The following is a 27,300-nucleotide window of genomic DNA, read 5'->3' on the forward strand; positions in this document are numbered from 1 at the left end:
AATTTTGTTTTTGGTTAAAATTTTTATGTTTGATTTAGAAGAATATAAGGTTATTTAAAAAAGTTTTTTAATAAATTATCTTTAACGATAAGTAAATAATAAGATATGTTTATATGGTTTTGTTAAAATTAAAGAATTTAAAGAAATATTTTTTTATATTTTTAATTAAAATAATTTTTTAATTCTAATTATTATCCTTGTGTTGATTGTTTTTTCACGTGGAGTTGGAAGGGGGGTAAACTCCTCTCCAAGGTTTCTGGGGATAGAGCCTGTAATAATTATATATATAATAATATTAAATAGATGTATTTTAAATTTTATATATAATAAAATTAAGTAAAAATATTTTATATTTTATTTTAATTTTGTTATGTGTAACAACATCTATTATATTTTACTCTTAAAATTGTGATATTTGTTAAAATTAAACAAAATAAAATTTTAATATCCATTACATTTTTTATCTTAAAAATGTGATTTTTATTAAAATTTAAGAATTTTGAAAATAAAATTTTAACATTTATTATGATTTTATATTAAAAACACAATCTTTATTAAAATTTTAAAATTTTGAAAATAAAATTTCAATATTTATTATATTTTTTATCTTAAAAACATTATTTTTGTTAAAATTTCAAATCTTTATTAAAACTCTAAAATTTCAAAAATAAAATTTCATCCAATGCATTTATTATCTTAAAAATATAATTTTTGTTAAAATTTCAAATTTTCAAAAATAAAATTTTAACTTCTACTATGTTTTGATCTTAAAAAATGATTTTTGTTAAAATTTTAAAAATATAGTTTATCATTCAAATCTCTATACAATTAATATTTAAAATAAATTTTATTTCAAATAATTTAATATTATTATATTTTTCATTTCAAATAATTTAATATATATAATATACATATGTTAACAATTATTGTATTTTTATTAAATAAATTTAATCAATTTTACGAACTAAATACATATTTAATTTTTATGAATAAAAATTGAATTAATTTTATATTTTTTAAAGAATAAAATTCAACATTACCATGTATCAAATAATGAGACTCGGAGTGTTCTGTGCGTGTTGGGTTGGTTATCAGTTTATCATGTAATTTTTTTTATATTGAAAGATAAAATACATCATTAAAATTATTTTATCCAAGATAAATGTAAGATAAATTTTTCATTACATCATAATTGTTAAAAAAATTGCAAGGAGATGAGAGTATGATTTAGGATTATTTTCTTGTTTTTGATATTTAAATTTGAACTTCAAATATTATGTCCAAAACTTGACTTAAGTAAAATTATAAAAATATTTAAAATTAAAATATTAAAATATTAAACTTGTCATCAAAATCAAAGTGTAAACCCAAAGAACCCCAACAGTAAAACCAAACGCATGAAAGCATGTCAGAGCAGAAATTGTTGTTGTTTTTCTCTTCAAATCATAAAAAGCCCAGTTTAGTAACAATTCTGCGTCTGCGCAGTAGCCGTAACTTGATATTCTCCTGAAAAACCGTGAAGATGCCAATTAGTGTCAATTCTGGCTCCGCTGGTAGCAGTAAATAGAGATCGTCTCAAATACCATGAGATGCAAGCCATTATCTTCTTCTCTATTTTTTTTTTTTTTTTTTTTACAGCAGAAATAAAAGCATTCCTCAACTCCGGCTTCTTTACAGAGGCCTAGTCATATAAACGGGCATTATGCATCAGCTCAAGAATAAATTTTGGCTTTTCCATCATTTCCAATATAAACTTTATTCCATTGATGTACTGCAATGCGTCAATCCTACGAGGGTCCAAAAATATGTTATGAATCCTAATTGAATAAACCAGATGAAGGTAATGGAAGATATGTACATACTCAAATCAGCATGAGTAAGTTTACAAGAAGGGCATCTAGAAACGGAAATCTGTCTCAACTTCTACGGCTGTGGAACAGGTTCTGTATCATCTTAACTGAACTTGATCAAGGTTGCTTCTGTTACTTGAGAGAAAAACAGGCAACATGGCACCAACGTGCACCGGGATCCAAATTGCTGAGAGCTTATTTTGCAGAGTTTGGAGTCACAAATCTCCATTTAAAATGCAGTCAAGACAAAATTAGATACAGAACAACTTAGCATCAGCAGGACATAAATAATCATTAACATATACATGCACCTTTTTTTCACTGTATGTAGAGACAATTTATCCGTTTAAGAATTTAGTTAATGAAAACAAATGATTAGCAACTGGATGATCACAACATTAATTGGTGATTAATTTGTTAGTTTCATAAATCCTACTCAACTGTGACAGTGCAGTAAAAAAACAAATTAATCCTGACTGCTAAAATGCTGAATTGCTTCAAACAACATAACCAATGTAATTTGAGGCTACACTCAGATCTTTTATTTATTTTTTTTTTTGAAAGTGCTTCACCGACTTGAACATATAATCAAAAGCCAATCTTAGGCACAGGAAGACAACTGCTTCACCTCTGTTGTCGTCGCCTTTTGAAATTGACAACTAATCGACAACTTGTGTACTCAGAAATGATATGAAATAAAAGTTTCTCAAATCCAATCCATTGCTTCAATGAATAGTCTTATTAGCCTACCTACCAAATTTGTGTTTGTAACATGAGAGATGTTTCAAATTATTCATGAAGAAGGCTACTTCAAGCGCCACCAGTCCAACATGTTATTTCAATGCCATGATAGAAATTTTGAAATATTAAACCACATGATAGTGTTTGATTCCTGATTTCTCTAATAATTCCATATGCATGCTCTGTCATGAATCCCATAAGCAAAATGATGACAAGAAAGAATGAAAGATTATCAGTGCTCATTGCCCAGGTAACTAGTCCTTATCAAATTCTCAAAAATTTTGCCATCATATGATTACAAGGATCATTGGTTAATATAATCCAACAATTCTGTATGAAACTCAAAATCTAAAACCAAACCCGGTAAGACCCAGCAACCGCTAGTCTTCATGCAGACATCAAAGGAGTTGATCAAAGTCTCTTCCACCCATTGCAGCATGCAGCCTCGATTGATGTTTCTTGCACAGTCCAAGACAAATACAGATCAAAGAAAAGAAAATGTAGCACCACAGCAGATTCCAAACCACCATTAAGAAAAAAGGGTAATTGCATAAAATCCTGAACTTCTGTGCAATTAAAATATCTTCCGCTAAGACTCAAACCTGGGAAAGCTTCGACTCCAAAGAACAAGAAGAAGGAGAATAATTTTTTGAATCTGTTACCCTTTGACAGTACTAAACCCTTCAGATTTGATAGATCATGAAAAAATATCTGCAGTTTTCTGATCAGATTTCATTCCAATTTTGAATTAAATCTTGGAAACATTGAATAATGGAACCATTTGGGGAAAAAAAAAAGAAAAGCTGCTCTAACCAGCATATACTCATGGCAAAATATAACCTGATTGGCATTTGGCAAGCATTCTGTCACTGAGTCTCAAAAGCCACAGAGATATTGGAACGACCAATTACTGGAATACCTTTAATATAACTCTGATATAGTGAAGCCTTCATTGAATAATTTTCATAGAATTAGACCGTCAGGTTTCAAGTTCCAAGCCTACGAGAAAATCATTGTAATATTTGGGAAGACCACACGTAAATTCAGCAAACTCCAGCTGTCGTGTTAGCTGAATTATGCAATCATAAATCTGTTCAGATTCAGGGTGAGACGTATCTCTAACAATAAACTCATAAGCAGTGCCATCGACCTCAATTGAGCTGCAACCAGGGGTCTTCTCTACTCCTCTCTCTCTCATCATCTTCCTAACCTTCCCTGCTTCCTCCCACATATTTGCATCCCCATACATATTGGCAAGCAGTACATAAATGCCACTATCATGAGGGTCCAGTTCTAGGAGTTTTAAAGCAGCTCTTTCTCCCTTTAAAAAATTCCCATGCATTCGACACGCAAAGAACAATGCTCCCCACACCACAGCATCAGGCTCAATCGCCATGCTCTTTACAAGCTCTTCAGCTTCATCTAGAAGCCCAGCCCTACCAAGAAGGTCCACCATGCATGAATAGTGCTTAAGCTGAGGCGACAGACCAAACTTAGATGTCATCTGGGTAAAATATTTACGACCCTCTTCCACCAAACCACCATGACAACAAGCTGACAAAACCCCAAGAAACGTAACCTCATCTGGCCTCAACCCAACTTCAATCATCTCTGAGAAATAAGATAGTGCATCACGTCCATTTCCATGAAGAGCCAAACCTCCAATAATTGATGTCCAAGTCAAAGAATTTCTAGATGGCATCTCATGGAAAACCCGAAGAGCCTTTGTGATATTCCCACACTTAGCATACATGTCAACTAGAGCAGTCCCCAATGCAACATTCAAGTAAAGTTTGTGTTTTTCAATATAATGATGAATCCAAATTCCAACATCAAGGGCTCCAAGTTGTGAGCATGCAGATAAACAATAAACCATGGTCACCTCATCAGGCTTTATACCACCAGCCTGCATTTCATGAAACAAAGCCAAAGCCTCTTTACTAGACTTGGCTTGAACATAACCTCCAATTATGGCATTCCATGGTACAACGTCCTTCTCAGGCATCTCATCAAAAAGCTTCCGAGCAGCATCCAAAAGCCCTAATCTAGCATACCCAACAACCATTGTAGTACAAGAGACAATTGTTTTTTTCTCCATGTTATCAAATATCCTTTGTGCTCTGTCAAGACTCCCACACTTAACATACATGTCCATGAGTGCATTTGATAATGGAATTGTCAAATTCAATCCATGATCTTCAATATATTTATGAAAATCTCTTCCAAGTTTCAAATCTTCCAACTGTGCACATGAAGAAACTATCCCGATCATCGTCACCTCATCTGGCATAACTCCCTCCTCCTGCATTTTCCCATAAACTCCTATTGCTTCCTTGGCTCTCCCACTCCTAACATAGCCATTAATCAAAGAATTCCAAGAAACCAAATCTCTCACACAACTTTCATCAAACACCTTAGATGCCAACTCCAATTCCCCAGTGGAAACCAAAAAGTGAATCACGCCATTGTGAACATATATATCTGCATCAAAACGCAATTTTAAAACATGACCAAGAATTTCAAAACCCAACAATTTCAACATTAAAAAGGCGCAAACTTTAAGCAAAGAAGGGTAAGTATAATTATCCGGTCTAATACAACCATTATTTCTAAGCATTTGCTTATAAACAAAGATGGCTTCTTTGGGGTTTTCACTCTCTGCACAGCCTCTAATAGTAACATTCCACGAAAAAACATTTGGGTTCTGCAAATTGTACAAAATTTTAATGCAATGATCAAGATTTTTGTGTTCTGATAAGGCACAAAAGCCAATAAGGCGGCTGGAAAAGAAACAATCTGACATTAAGGCTTTGATGGTCATTTGGGCTTGGATTTGTTTCAGTTGGGGTAAGGAATTGCATTTTGGTAGGATTGAGAGAAATGGGTTATCCAGAAACAAAGAGTGGTTTTTGTTACGGTTGATAGGGGTTTTTTTTCCCTTGAGAGGAGGAAGAGAACGTTTGTGAAGATAGGAATAAGAAGAAAGAAGAGAAGGGTTCAAAGGAGGTTTAGAAATAAAATGTAGAGATCTGAGATTTGATGATAACATAGAGACGAAGGGTCATAAAAAACTTTCGTATAGCTGTATAGAGGTTTTGCTGGTTGCTGTAATGAGTTGAATAAAAGGCGGGAAAGATCTTTCATAAGTACAATTTAAAAGACAACGACGATTTGGGAGCCCATCGAACTAAACAATTGTAGCTCTCCTTTCCATGGATGAAATGATGAACAGCAGCCAATTACGATAGAGTCTCAAGGTGTGATTGCTGCTTAGCGCCCAAGATTTCAGAGAATAGCTTTAATGGATATCATGGTTTGTTTTAGTTAAACAGATATATCCACTGTTTTAAGTTCAATAATATTATCTCAGCCCCGGACACAAGTTAGATATAGAACCGAAATTGAACCTCAAATCTGTTTGTCGTCACCTCTGAATGAATCAACGGAAGTAAAAAGAGAAATCTTATAAAAGGATATAATTTCAAAAAAGTAGTAATGTGAGGTTGCAATAACTCAAATAATCAGGATAAATTGGGTAAAAATTTCCTCCAAAAGCATCAATGTTCTAGGAGACAAACCCCTCTAAACTAAGTTATTCAAATGAGAAAAAGAATTGCGCTCAGCAATAACTGAAATCCAATTAAATTGCAAATGCATTTCATCACCATCTGTATTTATGTAGAATCTTTGCATGATTATGCCCCACCAGAGCCATACTTCTTCCCGAATACAATCATCTGGAGCTTATCATAGCCTGCAAGCACACCAGCACCAGCAATTGCACAGAGGATGTTTGCACCAGCACCCTTAAACAGAGACTTGGCACCCTCATTCTTAAGGATCTGAGAGAATGCATCAAGCGAGCTCTTGTACTTTACAGCTTCACCGGATGTCATCATCATTCTTCTACGGACAGTATCAATTGGGTAGCAGGCAAGACCAGCACCGTTCGTAATGACCCAACCAAGAGCAAAGCTAGCAAAGAAGCTATCCTGATATTATCCAAAATAAAAACGCATGTGAGAAAAATCCTTTAGCTCCATCCTGTTGTCAACATTCAGAAAGCACTACGGCAGGGATCTTATTGTCATTAGATAGTATGAATATTAGTTGATGGAAAAAGCCAAATATGAATTGGAAATTCTAGCCCAAAAGGCCACCAAAAATTCTACTAACCTGCAACTTTCCAACGAGGACCACTGGCTTCAAAGAATCATACATTCCAAAGTAAAGACCACGGTACACAATGATGCCAACACATGAAATGTTGAAGCCACGGTAAAGCCCAGCAATACCATCTGACTTGAGAGTCTTCCTATACACATCAACCAAGCCATTGAATTGCCTCTCTCCTCCTTTCTTTGCAGCTTTGGCATTATTAGCAAGACGAGTTCGGGCAAAATCCAGGGAATAGACAAAGAGATGGGAAGAGGCACCAGCTGCACCACCAGATGCCAAGTTGCCAGCAAACCACTTCCAGTAGCCATCACGGTCCTTCTTAAAGTTGAACCGTTTTTTAAAGTAATCCTTCAAGGCAAAGTTCAAGGCCTGAAGCAACAAAATTCAGAGAACATAAATGAGTAGACAGCTCCAAATTAGAATGAAGACAGGACTATTTCTATGAAGATACTATTAACCTGACTGAGAAAATAACGGATCACATTAACTGTGTTTCCCCTCCACAATGACAACATGCCCTCTTCTTGGATTGTTCTTTTAAAGCAATCACCAATTCCCTTGTAAGGTTCAGAGAGCCGACCAGCCCTAATCATCTCATCCTGGTTTTGAATTAAGAGCTTCACACGTTCAATTGGAGCGGCAGCAGTTTTGGAAACAGCAGCAGAAACTCCACCCATAAGAAAATCAATAGCGAAAGCAGCAACTCCTTTTTCTGATGGAGCCTGGACACATACAAGTGGTGAACTTGAACCAACCAATGACATGTCATAGTTTGCTTGGCATGCTTGTGTCATGGGATACTGTAGTGCTGCATTGCAACTTGCAGATGAAAAACGCCTCTGATGCAGAACTGGCCTTTTGAATCCTCCATAGCGATATTGAACATCTTGTGAAAGGCTGAAACCAAGATGGAGTTGTCCAGCTACCTTTTGCATGACAGAAGGATGTTGATGCCTATCAGCCATCACTTCTCCACAAAAAAGTAAACTACAAGAAACCAAATATTATGATTATAATGAGCTGGAGAAAAAAACATGACCATGATGCCGCAAATTGTGAAACCACACCAAATCGAGAAGATATGTAAAATTAGAACAACAACAACAAATCTGTTAAAAATCATTTGGGCATAAAGGAATTGGCAAGTATATAAAAAAGAAACAAAACTTAAAAAAAAAAAAATAAACAAAAAGGGAAGACAACAATATGTGGCCCAATACAATTATAACCACAAAGGTTCCAGATGTACACAAAGTCTATTGGAATAAAAACTAGTTCAAGCAAATGAACATTTGACCCCAGCTCAGAAAGTAGTGGCTTTTCTTGCCATTAAGCTTTCATTCTGCATTGTTGCACTATCTGCAAGCCAAAACTTTCCTACTTATTATTACTAACTAATTTTACATAACACCATCCACCTTGAAACATAAGGGCATAAATGAAAACATGAATGTTTTAGCCCAAAAATTACAATAACAAGAATGAAAATTGGTGCAATATGAGTAAACAACATTATGAAAGATGATGTAAAGGACAGAAAGAAGTTAGCAGTTTTCTTAGGAAAAGAAAAAAAAAAAAGAAAGAAAGAGATAAAAAAAGCCAACCTTGAAAACTGAAATTTGGGAAGAGAAAGACGAGAGAAATGAGGTAGGCAAAATAAAATGGAGTTTGGGTTTGTACAGAGTCTCTATGAGACAGAGCCGTTGGTTATGAATATGATTCCCAGAGGCCAGGCTTTGAACCTCCTTATACGTACATAAAAAAAAAAAAAAAAGTCATATAATAATAATAATAATACAAAAGAACCTCGTTCCATTTTGATAGAAAAGGAAAGTTCAAACATTAAAATGAGTATCTTCGAATATCTACATTGGTGGTCATAGGTTAGGAAAAGACATAATTTTTTTTTATAAAATTCATGAAATTTTTTGTTAAAAATAATTTAATAAAAATTAAAATTGATGAATTGATAAAATTTAATAAATATTAATAATATATAAAAAAAATTGTTAAGAATATGAATTATTATTCAAATTTAATAAATATTTATTTAATAGTAAAAATTTTATTATAATTTTTATTTAAAAATGATATCAATTTTTTTAAAATTTATGCTTGATTTATATATCAAAAATTTTTAATCTATCAATTTTAATTATTATTTTAACTTCTATTAAATTATTTTTAATAAAAAAAATTCATAACTTTCACTTTAAAAAATTTACTTTATTCTTTCCCCATCGAATGGGTTTGAAATGCGAATGTTATAACTTTCAAAACACCTCTTTTTGGCCTATAATTATCCAATTGACATTTTATCATTCTTTTATTTTAGAGAGTTCAATTTTATAACTATAATTTATGGTTTAAAACTAGTGTTGTCAACGTTTCTACTTAAAAAATTTGTCAAAGATTGGTGCCTTTTTTTTTTTTTTTTATGCTTCTGGAAACATTGGTTAATATTTTAAGATGTTATTATTTTTAAAAAATATTTTTTCATTTAATAAGCTATGAGATAATAATGTCCTAATCGCAAAATTTTTTATAAATGTCATCTTAAAGAAACAAAAAGTATATTAAAGTACCTATCTATGAATCAAGCAACTTATTAAATCATTGTCTAATTCGAGTTGAATAGAGTTTTCGTTAAAATTTTTTTAAATTCAAGCATTCCCCAAAATGTTATTTTATGAACAAAAATATTTATTATTTGATTTTAATTTTTGAAATATTAAAATATTTTAAATTTAAACATATTTAAATAGTTAGATTCAGACTAAATTCAAACTTGATATTTAAAATTTATCAATTGAACTTGATATAATTCTGTTAAATCCACGAATAGCTCTAAAAAGCATATGGTACCATTTTTGTTTATTTAGATTAGTATCTAAGTTGAGAAGCCTCCATCCAATGAGGAAGTGTTTGGATGATTAATTGCATATTCTCGGATTAATGACAAACAAGTAAATGAATGACAAACACGGAAAATGTTATTATGTAACATCTACACATGCCTTTTTTATTTTTTTACAGACACGTTAATCTTTCTAAAATCATTACAAGTTTATCCAACGTTTTTCTTATTGGTCCTTCAATTTTTCTAATTTTTTTTTGCGACATTTTTTTCAAATGTTTGTTTCAACAATTTTTTTTTTATAATTGGCAACGAGAATAGAGAAGTGTTCAATAAAGTTAATCTCTATGCTTGTCACAACGTCATATGTTTGACTTTTACGTTGTTACAAGGGAAGATAGATATTTGGGTTTCTCACTCCTCATATAAACTTGGCCCATAGTTGTTAACATATCAGGACTTCCTCGTCCATTGAAGATGGTTCGTCTCATTACATCTATTAACGTTTTATTAGTATGTCATCTCATCATAATTCATTTGTCTAAAATTATTAAATATAGTTTACATAAAAAAAAATTTTAAGTTTTACATAAATTTTTCATCAGTTATCACTTATTCATATTATGTCATTGTCTCACGTTTTATATAAAGTAAAAAGAGGTTCAATCACATGACTTTGAACCTTTCATCTTTAAGTTTCCTTAATAATCTCTGCAACTCATCTTTTTCCTTTTTAACCCTAATATCATATATTTTATTAACTTGAGTGATAGAATGTGTTTCGAAAATCAAATTTGGTACCCTTCATTGTATTTTCTTTACTATAAATTCGAAACACTTCTGACTTACCCACTAACTCATCATCCAGTTCATCTCTACCCTAAACATCGTCAACAAAAACTTAGTAGATTTGCTCCTTAATTTCATGAGAAAACCCTGAAGCAAACGGCATGAAAGCCGTTAAGAGTTTGAATTCAATTATGCATGATTCTTCTTTAATTAGTGTCTTTTAGCTAATAAGTAGGGATTATTAATACATGATTCATGGAAGATGTGACTTTTTTTTCTTTGCAATTGATAACATATAGTAATTGTTCTTAACAAATACTATATAGCTTGCATCATAGTTTGCCAACTCAAAAGAAGATTGGTGACAAATGACAATCATTCACGTGGTAGCCTAATTACAAGAAACTGCATACCAACCATGTATAATACCCAAGCATAAGAAAAAAGAACAAAAACAGTTTTTTATTATATTTGATCTTTCATCATGTCTGGTTTTATTGTCCTTAGTCTTTTGTATATTAGAAATGGTTTCAATGTCATTAGTCTTTTGTTTATGAGAAATAATTAAGAGATGTTGCTTATTAAGGGCTTTCAAATAAAATTCAATTTTATATTGTATTTGATAGGATTATAAATGAATTGAACATGAATAAATAAACATATATTTGTAATTTATTTGTTTATTTGTAGAGGTACTCAAGTTTAATTTATATTCAGTAAACAAATTGCTTTTTATATTTGAATTCGATTCATTTAAATGATAGAATGTTCGCATTCAGTTCATGTTTGGTTTAATTAAGTTAAAGAATTCATTCATAAATATTAAACAAATATATTTACGAACATATATAAATGAACATGTTCATAAAAAATAAACAAATCATAATTAAATAAATTTAAACAAATAAACCTTAAACGAACATAAACAAATCATAATATAGGATTAGGGTAAATGATAAAAATATAATGTTGTTATTATTATTATAAACGAATAATAAACAAACAATAAACAAATAAGTTTTAAACGAATCTTGAACGAGTTTGTTCGCAAAAATAAATGAATCAAATAGATTTATGTTCGTGTTCGGTTCATTTAATAAACAAACGTAAAAATTATTGTTTAAAATCATTTGTTAAACTTAATAAATAAATATAAAAAAACAAAAATAAAATATTTTCACAAATAATTCATTGAAAGCTTTATTCATTTACATCTCTAATATTTGGTAAGAGAGAGAAAAGAGAAAGGTTAAAAAACAAATTACTTTCTTTTCCTCATTTTCTTTATTTAATAGGAAAGAAATAAAAAAAAAAGAGAAAAAATGAATAAATTTACACATTTTAGCTTTCTTTAAATCCAATACTTTGAAAAACGAGACAAAAACATTCATTTAACTTAAATTAATAATTTTTTTAATAATTTTACCCCTAATTTTTTTTTTCCTTTGGTTTACATTTTACATACCAAATACAAAAAATACAAAAGGAAGAAAATAGCTCACTTTCCTCTTTTTTCTTTTGTCAACTGTTTGCCTTGCCTCCATTTTTCTTCATTTGTTCAAAACATATCTCAGACAATTTGGAATCTACATGAGCACCACCATTATGAAATTATGAATGGAGGACACACCTCACCTGATTCAAGCATCTAAACTTTAATTTATGGGTTGCATGAGATACTTTTGACACGTGCAAATTATCATACAACTTGGTTAATTAAAGTAGTGTAATATAATAAAACATAAATAAATTAATTTTTAAGAGAGAGGGAAAAAAAGTTGAGGTTCGAGGGTAAGCAAATTATCATGGTATTGCTCGAGCAAGCGAGTGTAACACTTCTAGTATAAACATGAACAACAAACACAATCTTAACATTTGGATTTTAGTGTCACCATCTTCAACAATACTTGGTCGAGGGCATAACCATCATTACAGTACGAGCATGCATGTGCAAGAGACAACTCGTCCCATAAATACACAAACAAGTTTGACATGCCATGCAAACATTTTCTAAAGCATTTTAATGCAAATGAAAAGGTAAAACAATATAGTGTACACAATTATTACATAGGAAATAATAGGAACCAACACAACATAAAAAAAAGGTAACTAGAAAAGAATTAATTGAGGCAAGTACAAATGTATGTACTAAGGCAAATATCGAGGCATGTTGTGTTTTCTTTTTACCTAGCTAAATTATTATTGTCCTTTTAACTGCAAAAATCATGCTTGATTGTCACTGGATAGATCATATAATCTATAACCTTGGATTCTAAGGACAATGTGCACATGAAGGGAAATGACATTAAAAATCCTTTTCAACAAGGATAGCTATGAGAGTTATTTTGGCTTATATTTGTATAGAAGTTCATAATGGAAAATATCAAGTTTGTTTACAAAATGAGAAGGGAAAATTTGTTAATAATTTAATCTTAAGCTATATCACCTCTCAAGATTAGTGTACTATTTACTATTAACATTGCAAAAAGAGTGAACTTGCCTTGTATGCTTTAGCTATATAAATCTTATTGCCAAATGGATTTAACTGTGATATAAACACAACAGTTCACTACCAATTTCTTGCATGAGTTATTGGTGCTTGCTCATATCAATCTAATATTTGCCTTATAGTTTGTTAATGCCAAATGAATTAAGGTTTAAGGATGCATTATACCCCTTTGCTCTTGTAACTTGTTTCCAATTCTTTTGCCTCAATTGCAATATACTCTACTCATTTTCAAGCCTCGTCCTTTCATTCTTTATAGACACTTCATTTTGTTCGATGATTTTTTTCAAATTCATTGGGCTTCAAATTTTGATCTAATTATGCAATTAAACTTTAATACAAAAATTGGGCTCAAGGATTAAAAGCCCAAAATTTTAATTTTAACTTTAATTTTAATTTTTAAGTCAAAGTCAATTGTTTAAGAAAAAAAGGAAAGTAAAAAAACAAAAACAAAAGTGTAATTTGTTTTGGCAAATTACTCTTGGATCCGATTCAATCCTAGATTTAATAACAGATTTTGAATTTAGTGGTTAAATGCTAATTATGGAAAACAAGGGCTACAATTCATCTAAAAAAAAGGAAAAAATCAAAGAAAATCAAATCTTAAGAAACTTTTCCCAGCTTCAGTAGAACTTGAATATTCCCAAATAAAAAGGGGTTCAACCCTATAAAAAGCCCTAATATGATCATAGCAAGGACAACAAGTAATCGACATAACACAAAGAGTAATCAAGCACAAAGATCATTCAGCACAAAAATAGTTATCAACAATCACAAAGCAAGCCCAGTCAAAGCCATCCTAAACAGAGCAAAATTCAACAATCAAGCAAAACAAGGCAATTCAACATAGCCTCAAACCCATCGAAAATTTAAAACACCAAGTAAACAAACAATAAAGGCAAAACAAAAATCCAGAATTTAAGCCTAAAAGAAGCAACCAACAAAGCAATACCTAGATCAAGAAAGTTATATCTAAAATTAACCCAAAAAGTACCTTCAATTCTTAGTAAACCCAAAATCAATTTCTAGAAACAACAACCTAAATATATAGAAAATTCAACAAAAAATTGAACCCAATGTCAAAAAATCAAGTAATCACAGCAAATGCAAAACATAAACCTGACAAACATAACTCATAACTCAATACAACAATCACCACAAGTAAAAATTAAAAATTACAAGTTTTCACCAAGCTTTTCAGTGGGTTTCGATTTGAGTCTTTTTGGGAGTTTTTGCGTTTTAAAATAGAGAAGGAAAAATAGGAAAGAGGTGATGAACAAACGACTACTTGGTGGTAGCAGATGCCAATTTTTTAGGTTAGGTCACTGATGTTATTGAGTTTTAGGTTTTTGAAGACAATTTGAAGAAAAGCTAGATAAGAAATAGGCAATGAGGAGATTCTATAAAGAGGTTTTTTGGTTCTCTAACATTGATTATGGCAGTGATCGACAGAGGCTGCAGTGAGCTTCAACAAAAATTGTATTTTTTTTATGATGTTTTTAAATCCTAGAAAGAAGGTAAAGGATTAGGCATTGTGGAGAGAGAAGCAGAGGTTAGAGAATGAAGGAAATGAGTTGATTTTTTAGCTTATATTCAAAACTTCAAATAGTAGTATTTTGGAAACCAAGGCATCAACTAAACCCAACAATTGAGTGCCATTATGCCCGATTGGACTTTTTCTTTAGTGCAGGTTTGACTTTTTTTATTTTTTATTTTTATTTTTTAATTATGAGATTAAATTAAAGAATGAAGAAAAGAAGTAGAAAAAAATTGGTAAGATTATTTATGATGTTTTCATTTATTTTTTTACATGATATTTATTTTGCATGAATTTAATTAATTGCATGTTTTAATATATATTTTGCATAAGTTTGATTATTTGCATGAATCTGCATAACTAATATTATATTTGTATGATTGATTCCTTTTGGCATGATTTAATTTTTGCATGATTTAATATTGCATAATTTAATTGCATAATTAATTATTATTTGCATGATTATTTATTAATCACATGATATTTTATTATTACATGATGTTGATATTTGCACTTATGGCATGATATTTTATATTATTACATGATATTTCATGATAATTTTAGTATGAACTTATCTATTGTATGATATCCTTGCATGATTTTTGGTATGATTTATATATTGGTATGATATTTTTTATATTTGCATGATTTTTTATAGATTTTTTGTATGACCATATTTTGTAAATAAATAAAAAGGATTATAATTGATTTGTTTGCATGATATAAAACCATTTTGATCAAGACTCAAGTAAGATAACATAATTAATGTGGTACCAATTTTAGGCATAATAAGGTGTTAAAACCTTCCTCGCATGTAAACGAGTCCCGAAATCTTAGTTTTGTTGATGTATACTAGAATTTATTCTTTTTAGGGATCTTTAATTAAGGCTTATGACAATATTAAAAAGGATAGATTCACATAAATGGCCAATCACACCTAAATAAAAAAGATTGGTGGTGATTCTATATTTTTTGTGTCTAATGAGTAAGTTTTTAAACCTAAACATTATAACAATTTAGTGACTCCATTGGAGATTTTAGAGAGTTAAGTCATTAGTTAGTTATGTGTTATCTTAAGCCTTGTTTCAATAGTTTTTATTATGTAATTATTTATTATTTTCATGTGGATTAACTTATTTATTCATGATTTCTTATTTTCTATTTTGCAAATTTTAATTTTATGTGCACCAATTTTTTGATTATTTAGCATTTTTTTTACACTCACCATATACATTCATGCATAAGCTCTAAACCTGAGCTTTGACTTTTCTTAAGAGGAAGCAATTACCTACACTCTCATTAGGTAATAATTTTCGTATAAGCTAGCAAAAACTTTCACTTAAATTGAACCCTTAGTTTGAGCCTATAATGGTGGACAATGATTGAGGTACCTTATTAGTTTATAATAAATGATGATGTAAAAAATAATTTTAGAGCCTTTAAATGATCAAATATTTAAACACAACATGTAAATAAAGCTTAAAGATCCAAATCTAAATTAAAGCCATGCCCTCCTTTTTGTTAGAAAATCCTAAATATGACACATGATGGGACATTTATTATTCTGCTTGTTAAATTGTATTTTGTTCTTTGTATATATTATGTTTGCTAACCCTTTTCTTCTACTATATTTGCTTATATACATCATTAGATTTATCATAATGAGTTATTTTCACAAAACAATTTTAATAAAAATAATTTTAACTGCATTCATGAAAAGCCTAGCAAAGTCCCCAATTGGCATGAAAAGAATTTCTTTCCACACTAAACTTTAGATTTTTTTGTGGATATAATCTTTAATAAAGATTTTTCTATTAACAATTGTTATGTGGTAAGTCTTCTTTATTTTATTCAGGCATTCATTCATTCTCATATGTAGTTTAAAGATATGATGGTTTCATAAACGTTTTTTTAAATATGCACCATAATTATGATAAATCATGGTTCAAGGATAGCTTAATCTTTAAACTGTTTAAGATTCTACAACACTAGATACCAAATAAGGATCATGGAAGAAAAACTAGCTCTTTGCATTCAAAAGGTGAAAAAGGCACAAGAAGAATTGAATTGACAATTAGAGACTATTGCTGAGTTGTTGAAAAACATGAACAAGGGAAAAAAATGGTAGAAGAGATGGTGATCCAAAATGAAACTGATCCATTAGGGTTTTTTTTTTTTTTTGGCCTACATTCAACACAAGCATCTGAAAAGGTCTAACATTAAATGCCATTTACTGGAGGCTTCATCCCATATCAACCTTATCCAATGTACTCACCTTACTACCCTTCTATAAACAACCTTTTTCAAAATCCTTATCCTTATCGACTTACAAAGCAGTTAGGCTTTTTTGCAAATACCTATCTCCAAAATAATTGCCCTTCAATTTTTTACCTAACTAGTAAGCAATAAAAAAAAATTAAAGAATAATCAAACAAAAATTCTAATTCCAATTCCTGACTCTTTGCCTTTATTAATAAAGCGCCAGTTCCTCACTCCTAAACCTTTGAAAACAACTCCAAATCAATTAGTAATGAACTATGATTTGAATGGTAGATGTGATTAACATATAGGAGCAATTAGACTTAACTAAAAGATATAGGTAACTAAAGGAGAAGATCAAAGATTTCATCGATAATGGCACCTAGATTATAGAACTTATGAAATAATGCAAATCTATAAAAACTTTTATTGATCTTATCCTTATGTCATACATTGAGGTATTCTCAAAGCTTATTAAAAATCACTTGGTAACACCTGTTTAGCTAGAGCTTCTAAAGCCACTTTATCCCAGATGGTATGATGCCAATACCACATGTAATTATCATAATGGTAATGTGGGCTATTCTATAAGAAGTTATGAAATAATGGAAATTTGTAAAAGCTTTTATCAATCCTATCCCCATGTTATACATTGAGGTATTCTCAAAGCTTGTTAAAAATCACCTTGACTATAGAACTTATGAAATAATGAAAATCTATAAAAGTTTTTATTGATCCTATCCCCATATCATACATTAAGGTATTCTCAAAGCTTGTTAAAAATCATCTGGTAACACCTATTTAGCTGGAGCTTCTAAAGTTATTTTATCCTAGATGGTATGATGCTAAGCCGCATGTGATTATCATTATGGTAATGTTGGCCAATCTATAAGAAGTTGTCTTGATTTCAAGCATAAGGTGCAAAGTTTGATTAATATAGAAGTGGCAAGTTTCGATAAGCTAAATGGGTTGGACATTATTAAAGACCCTTTATCCGACCACACTAGGACATAATTTTAAGAAAGTTTTTATCAATACTTGTCACTTTAGGAACTTTAGACAATAAATTTCATGAACATTTGAGAGTCTTTTATGTTAGTCTTTTATTTATCTTTCATTGTTTCAATAAAATGACAAATACATTTTTATTACATTTCCTCTTTTATTCTATTGCCTTTATATATGTCTTTTATATTTCACCCACTCTCATGTTCTAAATAATGAATATTTAGACAATCATTACAATAATTCAATATTCAATTTTGAAAGCATCATTCATGTTGGTAAGAATGATAAGTTAATACTTTTAATCTATTGGGATTACTAAAGCAAAAGAAGATAAATTATATGAAATGAATCAAATCTGACAATGAATTTCACTCATGAAAGTAATGCAGTATATGATTTTTATGATAGTCTATTCATAAGTTTGCTCTTAGCCAATAAATGTTATTCATTGAAAGCATTCATGTTTAAAATGAGACATGGCCATCCTTTATCCACCTTTCCCACAATGAGTAAAATTATTCATTTGCTACCCCATTTGAGCTTATTGAAAATTCTTTCAAAGAATCCTAACTAAGGATCACCCTCCACATTAGGAGGCAATGTTTGAAAAATGATTGTTTACAAAAAAGAAAAGTAAAAGCTCTAATGACTTTATGAGCAAAACTCTTTTGTATTTAGATCTTTCTTGAAAAATAATGAAAAATGCAAAATCAAAAATCAAAAGGAAAAATGTGTGAAGAAAATAAAGGAAAAGAAAAGAACAAGAGATAATTGATGAAGAATGGAGCAAAAGGCCAATGTGTTCCATACAATGAGAAATGATCATTTGGTTTGTAAACCTTCAAATACATTTTAGGCCTATTTTATCAATTTTTTTCATAACCCCCATTTTAGCTTACATTACTTTTTTAAAAGTCTATTTTGATCAAATAGAAATACTTGAATTGGAGAATCATGAATTGAACTAAGATTGTTTGAAATTTTGATCGAAATGTTATTGATTGATTAAGAGGAAAGCAAATAAAATGAAAAATATATGGAAAAGAAGCAAAAAAAAGTGAAAAAATAATAAAAAATAAAAGGGAAGAAAAATGAAGATTTAAACTAAAAACTTAAAAGGGGGATTTAAGTAAAAATGAAAACTTAAGAAAATAACTTTAATAAGGTTCCTATGAGATTCTTCATCATTTATTTTTTTTCTTCCCACGATGAATTAAGGAAATGTTATGGATTGCACTTTTCATCGAATTGGGATGATGATGAATGAATAAACGATTGATATGAAAGATTTTGCATTTTTTTGAAAAAGTTAAAAATGACAAGGGCAAATCGAAAATGAAAAAAGTTTAAAAGGATGTTGATCCTTGTGGTTTATAAATGAAAAAAAATTTCAAATGTTAAGATCAAATGGTGAAATTAGTGATAGGAAATTTTGGGTCACAAATCGATACATACATTTGCCAGCTAGTTCTAAAAAAGCTTAAGAAAAACATGATGGAAAGGTGAAAAGGGGAAAAAACATGAAGAAAAGTCTTAAAAACCATTTACCACAATTAAAGGTACATGACATTGGCTTTTGCATTTCATGTATAACATTCATTGCATCCATTAAAAACATTGCATTCATTGTGCATGATTGAAGAATAAGAACAATCAAAGTTTGAAGTTTGAAACTGAAATTAGAATTTTGGAAAATCTTTTCATACATTGCATGCAATCATTACATATGTTTGGAGAAAGTAGATGTTGAGATGATTTTGAGAAAAGACATCAATGATCTAGTTGAAATGAAAAAAATCACTTCAAGGTAAGAATTTTTAAAGTTTCAATACCTTTGTTAAGAATGAGCATTTCAAAGGTAAGAATAATTTATAAGACCTTAAGGCATGATCTTGAAAATATATAAAACCTTAAGGCATGACCTTGAAAATATCATATATCCATTTTATTTTTTAAAAGTTGAAGCCTCAGTAAAGGAGTACTTTATTTTTCAAAAGTTGAAACCTCAGTGGAAAAGTATTTTATTTTTTAAAAGTTGGAGTCTCGATAAAAAACACTTTATTTTTCAAAAGTTTAGAGTTTTGGTGGGGGAGTACTTTATTTTTCAAAAGTTGAATCCTTGGTGGGGGAGTACTTTATTTTTCAAAAGTTAAAGCCCCAGTAGAAAGTTAAAACCTCGGTGGAGGAGTACTTTATTTTTCAAAAGTTAAAGCCCCAGTAGAAAGTTAAAAGCTTGATAGAGAAGTATTTTATTTTTCAAAAGTTGAAGTCTCGGTAGATAAGTACTTTATTTTCAATAGTCAGAGTCTCAGTGAATGAGTATTTTATTTTTTAAAAGTTAAAGCCTCCATGGAGGAGTTTTTTTTTTTTTTTTTTCAAAAATTTTCAAGCCTTTGTTGTGGGGAAGCTTTTGCAATTTTGTTTTTTCAAATTTTTTCTACATTTCAACAAAATGGAGGTCTTTTTTCTTTATACAATTTTTGCCTTTAACAAAATGGATGTCTTTTTTCCTTATACAATTTTTGCCTCATAAAAAATATACAAAGAGGGATAGTTATAGACTCTCTATTTTGTCCAAAAATTTTTTTGAAATTCATTGGGTTTCGAATTTTGATATGATTAAGCAATTGAGCCTTAATACAAAAGTGAATTTTGGGCCCAATGACTAAAAACCCAAAAATTTTAATTTTAATTTTAATTGTAATTTTGATTTTAATTTTGATTTTGATTTTGATTTTATTTTTATTTTTAAGTCAAAGTCAATTGTTTAAGAAAAAAAAGGAAAGTTAGAAAACGAAAAAAAAAATGTGATTTGTTTTGGCAAATTAACCTTGGATTTGATTCGATCATAGATTTAATAACAAATTTTGAATTTATTGATTAAATGCTGATTATGAAAAACTTGGGCTGCAATTCATCTATAAAAAGGAAAAATTAAAGAAAATCAAATCTTAAAAAAAATTTCCTAGATTCGGTATAACTTGAATATTTTCAAATAGAAAAGGGTTCAATCCCTAAAAAAGCCCCAATTTGATCATAGCAGAAAACAACAAGCAATTGGCATAACACAAGGAGCAATTAAGCAGCAAAATCATTTAGCATAAAAATAGTTTTCAACAATCACAAAGCAAGCCTAGTCAAAGCTATCCTAAGTAGAGTGAAATTCAATAATCAAGCAAAATAGGGCAATTCAAAACAGCCTTAGACCCATCAAAAATTTAACACACCAACCAAATAAACAGAAGAGGCAAAACAAAAATCCAAAATTTAAGCCTAAAAGAAACAGCCAACAAAGTAATACCCAAATCAAGAAACCTATAACCAAAATTAACCCAAAAAGTACCTTCAATTCCCAATAAACCTAAAATTAATTCCTAGAAATAACAGCCCAAACATATAGAAAATTCAACCAAAAATTAAACCCAAAGTCAAAAAATCAAGTAATCACAGCAAATGTAGTACCCGAACCCAACAAACACAACTCATAACTCAATACAATAATCACCGCAAGCAAAATGTAAAAATTACAAGTTGTCACCAGGCTATTTTGTGCATTTCGATTTGAGTCTTTTTGGGAGTTTTTTTTATTTAAAATAGATAAGAAAAAATAAGATAGAGGTGACAAACAACCAATGGCTTGGTGGTATCAGATACTGATTTTTTAGGTTAAGTCACTATTGTTCTTGAGTTTTAGGTTTTTGACAAAAATTTGAAGAGGAACTAGAAAAAAAAGAGGCAAAGAGGAGATTTCGCAAAATGGTTTTTGGATTATCCAGTGTTAATATGGTAGTGATCGGTAAAGGCTATGGTAGGCTTCAACGGAAACAAGATTTTTGTTTTATGGTGTTCTTCAATCTTAGAGAGAATGGAGATGATCAAGCATTGTGGAGAGAGAAGAAAATGATGGAGAATGAAGAAAATTAGTTGATTTTTTAGGTTATATTCAAGGCTTCAAATGACAGTGTTTTAGAAACTAGTGGTAGTAACTAAACCCAACAATCAATATGCCATTAAACACGATTGGAACTGTTATTTAGTACAGGTTTTATTTTTTTTTATTTTTTGTTTTTGATTTCTTTTAATTGTGAGATTAAATTAAAGAATGAAGAAATGAAAAAGAAAAAAATTGGTAAGATTATTCATGATGTTTTTATTTAGTTTTTTTTTTTTGCACAGTATTTATTTTTGCATGAATTTAATTAATGTTTTAATATATATTTTGGATGAGTTTTATTATTTGCATGAATTTGCATGACTAATATTATATTTGCATGATTAATAATTTATTTGTATGATTTTGTTTTGCATGATTTAATATTGTATAATTAATTATTAGTTGCATGATTATTTATTAATCGCATGATATTTTATTATTGTATGATGTTGATATTTGCACTTCTTGCATGATATTTTATATTAGTGCATGATATTGCATGATAATTTTGGTATGAATTTTATCTATTACATGATATCTTAACATGATTTTTGGTATGATTTATATATTGGTATGATATTTTTATATTTGCATGATTGCATATTTTTTATAGATTTTTATATGACCATATTTTGTAAATAAATAAAAGGGATCGGAATTGATTTGTTTGCATGATATAAAACCATCTTTGATAAAGGCTTAGGAAAATAACATAATTAATATAGAAACAATTTTGGGTGTAATTGGGCGATAAAACATTCCCTACATGTAATCGATACTTGAATTTTAGTTTTGTTAATGTAGATCAAAATTTATTCTTTTTAGGGATCCTTAGTTTAGGCTTAGGACAACCTTAAAAATGATAGATTCACATAAGCGGTCAATCACACCAAGATAAAAAAAAGATTAGTGATGATTTCATATTTTTTGTGTCTAATCTTAAATCTAAATGTTATGACATTCTCCAACCTTAACCTTTCTAGTTCTCAATCTTTTTTGTTACAACACCTTAGCCATTTAAAACATTGTTTTCAAGCTCAAAAGCTTATGCCTCCATGTTCACTCTATCCTTATGAAGTTGCAACATCTATCTTTTAATCCACTTCTTTCACTCTGATGATGACCTCGTCAAATCTTTAAATATTCTAGCCATCTTCACCTTGAAACTATCCTACCTAGCAAATTGTGACTAGAAATGGCCCTTTTATGCATTTTTTTCCTTCATATTGTTAAGGTGATCAATCCTTTTGTCTTCACAAATAGCATTATTGTCATCTTCATTGTTCATTTCAGCAGCATCCTCAATGTCATCATTTTCCTCAACTTCTTCCTCATCTAACCTATTATTGTCTTTCAAGCATGTTTCAAAAAGTATAAAAAATCCTAAAGATCAAGATCTTGGTAGTTGGGTATCTTTTGTCCATTACGGTAAGCATACACTTCTTGATAAAATAAATGTTTATAGCTTAATATTTTCTTTACATCATCTTTTTCTTTAGTGAAGAAGTGAAGAATATAGTCCGTTAAAGAAGGGTTTTCAACCATTTTACAAGTAGTTCTTTTTCTTAGAATACTTTCAATTCTTATATCTCTTGTTCAAATCATTAAATTTATCTTCACATTGTTGAGACAAAACATGACAACTTTTACTAATCATTATCTTTGACACTGTTTTCCATTTGCCTTTCTTTTGCAAAATCACAAACCTTCTATTAAGCCCTTTTACACATTCAATACCATTTTCACCCACACAAGCAATCATAGTTATTATAAAGCTAACCACATTACTCGTCCATTTCATTATTTTTCCATTTTTACTTTAATGTCCTTCACTACATAACAAATACGACAAATTTTCAATAAAATAATCAACAAATAATACAATTTCAAACCGTGTAAATGCATTATTCAAGTGGCCAATTAAACGCATTCATGACAGGGTTAGAGCATTTTGTCTCCATTGATCTAATTGAACAGTTCTCATTTCAAGGCTAGTCATCAAGACCATATAATTGTATGGCTTCATGGAAAGTTAACCCAACTGGGGCTGTTACTGTCTATAAATGGATGAGTTAAGGTCAAACAAACCTCCATTAAAACCTGATAAAAACTCACCTCCTAAACTCAAATAATCTAAGCCCTTTGATATGTTGTTTTTTTGCAGGAAAAACACAAGAAAACTAACTTAAAAGTTACTGTTTTATCGAGTACATGAATATTCAATAAACGAGAAACCTAACTTCACTGACCTTGATTCAACTAGTAATTGCTAATCAAACCAAGTTTTTATCTCCACTGATAGACACATAACAACTAGAAAGAGCCCATTAATTTTTAAAATTTTTGCAGCTTCTTCTACTTCTTACTTACCAAACAAAAAATTGACTAAAAAACTAAGAAAATAATTGAATCCACTAACAAATTTATGAGCAACTATCATGTCAGTATCCCCAAAATCCTTTAAAGCTTTAAAATCTTATATCTAATCACTACCAAAATTCAGCAAAGACTTATAAAATCAATTAAAATTCTCAATAAGATCCAGAAAAAGAAACTTTTAAACTTTTCTTGCACTATTTAACAATCACCACAATAATAATATGAAGGCTAAGAAATCAGAACATATAGTTTTAATTACTGTATTGAAGAAGAAGATTTCACGAAAGGATTACCTTTGTTAATGTTCAATAAACAATGAAGAAATACCACAAAAGGTTAGAATTTTTCATCTAGAAGAGAGAACTAAATTAAACTAGAAGAAAAGGCATGAGAATTTGGTAAACTAGTAAAAAAGAAAGCATAATTTCCATCAAGTCATTTAAGTTTAACCAAAATTCAACTTAAGTGCATTAGTTTCAAAAATGTGCATCTAGCCCTAAAGTTATCAATTTGATTGGACAAATTAGTTCTTCCGTTACCTCAATGTTAAAAAAAATGGGGTGTTTTAAATACACTACAAAATGTTTTATATACACCTCATAAATTTTCTTCTAAAAATACCCAAATACCAAATGCCAAATTTAGCCTTTAATAAATTACAAAAATACCATCAAACTCTCATACACCCCATGCAACTTTTTTTTCTTTTTTTTTCCCTTTTTAATCCCTTTTTCTCATACACTAAACTCTTAATCTTTAAAACTAAAACCAAAATTTTGAAACCTTTGTTAAATCCTACAAACCACATAAGAATAGATTCAGAAATGAAAAACAACAATGAAGGAGAAGAGCTCAATAAGGTAATGAAATCTCACCTGATCAAGTTTGATTTTTTTTGTCTTCGAAAATCCATTTTTGAGAATATAGAAAAAATTTTGGAAATCCATTCTAAAAATTTGTTACATTTCATTTTCAAAAATGGATTTTCGAGAATACAATGTAATTCTAAAAAATGGACATTGTATTCTTAAAAATTCATTTTCGAAAATACATTATAATTTTTTACAATCTTTATATTTCTTTCAATAATTTTTTTAATATATTGTGACAAGTAAATCAATTTGAAAACTACACTAATTGAGTGGATTAATCATTAGACAATTTAGATGCTAGATATGATTATATAGATTTATTTACTATGGAATAGATAAGATTATGTTTTTAAGATTTTGTGTTATTAGAAGGCCTAGAAACATATAATATTAGTTTGTATAGATGTAATAAGTTAAAAATGAAGTGCAGATGTTTTGTAGTAGAGAAGATTTGATTTCATAGGCTTGAAGTGTTGGAAAATATCAAAGTTTCATGATTGTGATAAAAAAAAAAAAACTTTAAGGTGGGAGGCTCAAGGAAATTTAGAATACAATTGACATATGAATGAAGTGAAAAAAACAGAAAGTTAAAGAATAAGGGCACTTTAGAAGAAACGAAACATAAGAGAATAAGAATGAAAAAATGTGATTGTTCGTTTGAGTTACATAAGATTAAGTTGGCAATGGATGATGAATTCATAATGAAAATAGTATGTGAAATTCACAATCATCTATCAGCATAACAATTAGAGAGACATTTATATGTGGGTCGATTAACTGAAAAATAAAAGATATTAACTATTGATATGTCAAATAGTATGGTCAGACCCAAAAACATATTGTTGATCATAAAATAACATGATAAGAAGAATATCAATACTATAAAGACAATATACAATGAATATAAAAAATAAAAATATGTTAAGAAAGTTGACAAATCACAATTGCAACAACTGATGAAAAAGTTAACTAATTGTAAATACTTAGAGTGGCATAGGATTGATGAGTTAAGCAACTGTGTGAAAGACTTGTTCTGGGCTCATTCTATTGGTGTAGAGTTATTGCAAACCTTCACATCAATTCTGATTGTGGATTGCACTTATAAATTGAATAAATATCGTAGCCACTACTTGAAATTATTGGTGTCACTTGCACTGAGATGACATTTTTTATTGCATTTGTACATAGGGGATCCTCCTTGCACAAGGGATCGATCCTCTTTACACAAAAAATAAAAAAAAAAAGATTTTAAGACTTCTTGAAAATAGTCTTGTTGAATCCATTTTTGAAAAGCCTTAAGATCCATTTTCTTGTTTTCTATAGAAAGACTTAAGACTTCTCGAAAATTCATTTTCAAGAAACTTAATTTCACCTAAATCCTATTAAAACTCTAAACTATCTCACATGCATTTCAACCAAATCAATCAAAACAAGCTAGAAATCTTAGTTTTAATAAGTGGAAAACTCAAAAGCATAAGTGATTTAGGGTTAGTTTGATAGATTTAGGGTTTTTTTTTTTTATTGAAATGTGAAAAGGGAAAAAGAGATAATGAATGAATGAATGGGTAGAAAGGGAAAATAAAAATTAAGGGGTAAGGTGTATTTAGTAGAAATAGAAAATTTAATTTTGAATTTAAAGTATATTTAATAATGTGGTGTATAAAGTAGAAAATAGGTGTAAATATAATTCCCCTAAAAAAATCTATTAATAAGATGTTAAATAGATTATTATGTTCTTAAATGAAAAAGAAATTGAAACACTCAATTTGAAAAAAAAGATTTAATATTTTTAACAACAAAAAAAATTTATGAATTTGTTATTTTCATTTATTTCATTTTTTGCAAAATATAAAGATCAAGATAAGTTTTTCTTTTAGTTTTTTTTCTAAAAAAAGAAAAAAGTTAAAATTAAAAAAAATTTTCAATATTTCAATTGAATTTTTTTATAGTGTTGTTAAATTTAATAAAAGTTTTCCTGTGTTTTTCTAAATTTTGTATTTTTAATTTTTTTAAAAAGGTTGCATTATAAAAAATTCAAAAATATTTTTTAAAGATAAAAAAATTTTTGCATTGTTGAAATAAAATAAAAATTAATTATTTTCTTTCTTAAAAAAAAGCTATTTTCCTTCATTCTATTTCTTTTCTTGAAAAAAAATACAAAAAATAATGAAATCATCACTCCTATTGTTTCTTTTTTTGAAACCTTTATTGAGAAAAAAATTCTCCCTAAATTGATTCTCAAATTTTCCTTTTTGTCTTTAATGAACTTTTTTGTTGTGTTTGAAAATTCCTCATTTTTTAATCATATTTTATTTTTTCTTTGTAATTTTTTAGCTTCACATTTAGGTAATTTTGTAACTATCAAATTTGGATAATGATGTAAACCATC

General features: G+C 29.2%; 2 protein-coding genes and 1 pseudogene across 4 annotated transcripts; all 3 read right to left on the reverse strand.

Moving 5' to 3' along the window:
• Nucleotides 1-2,800: 2,800 nt before the first annotated feature.
• Nucleotides 2,801-6,312, reverse strand: LOC111302740 (pentatricopeptide repeat-containing protein At2g22410, mitochondrial-like). 3 transcript variants are annotated; one of them, XM_089742815.1, is made up of 2 exons: nt 6,257-6,312; nt 2,801-5,072 (listed from the first exon to the last, which is right to left on the reverse strand). In XM_089742815.1, the coding sequence occupies exons 1-2, from the start codon at nt 6,282-6,284 to the stop codon at nt 3,571-3,573; spliced, it is 1,530 nt and encodes a 509-aa protein (XP_089598941.1). In that variant the 5' UTR covers nt 6,285-6,312; the 3' UTR covers nt 2,801-3,570. The 3 variants fall into 3 exon arrangements, with proteins under 3 accessions (XP_089598941.1, XP_022754258.2, XP_089598942.1); XM_022898523.2 differs by lacking the exon at nt 6,257-6,312 and adding an exon at nt 5,193-5,991; XM_089742816.1 differs by lacking the exon at nt 6,257-6,312 and adding an exon at nt 5,742-5,974.
• Nucleotides 6,287-8,640, reverse strand: LOC111302742 (ADP/ATP translocase 1, mitochondrial-like). Its single transcript, XM_022898524.2, has 4 exons — nt 8,375-8,640; nt 7,229-7,757; nt 6,768-7,139; nt 6,287-6,583 (listed from the first exon to the last, which is right to left on the reverse strand). Exons 2-4 carry the CDS (start codon nt 7,733-7,735, stop codon nt 6,287-6,289), a joined length of 1,176 nt encoding a protein of 391 aa, XP_022754259.1. The 5' UTR covers nt 7,736-7,757; nt 8,375-8,640.
• Nucleotides 8,641-13,041: 4,401 nt separating this feature from the next.
• Nucleotides 13,042-23,461, reverse strand: LOC149515285 (uncharacterized; annotated as a pseudogene).
• Between the last annotated feature and the right edge of the window lie 3,839 nt (nt 23,462-27,300).

Source organism: Durio zibethinus, chromosome 13, assembly GCF_047325235.1.
Source record: "Durio zibethinus cultivar Kanyao isolate XHJ-2024 chromosome 13, ASM4732523v1, whole genome shotgun sequence".
Taxonomy (NCBI): domain Eukaryota; kingdom Viridiplantae; phylum Streptophyta; class Magnoliopsida; order Malvales; family Malvaceae; genus Durio; species Durio zibethinus.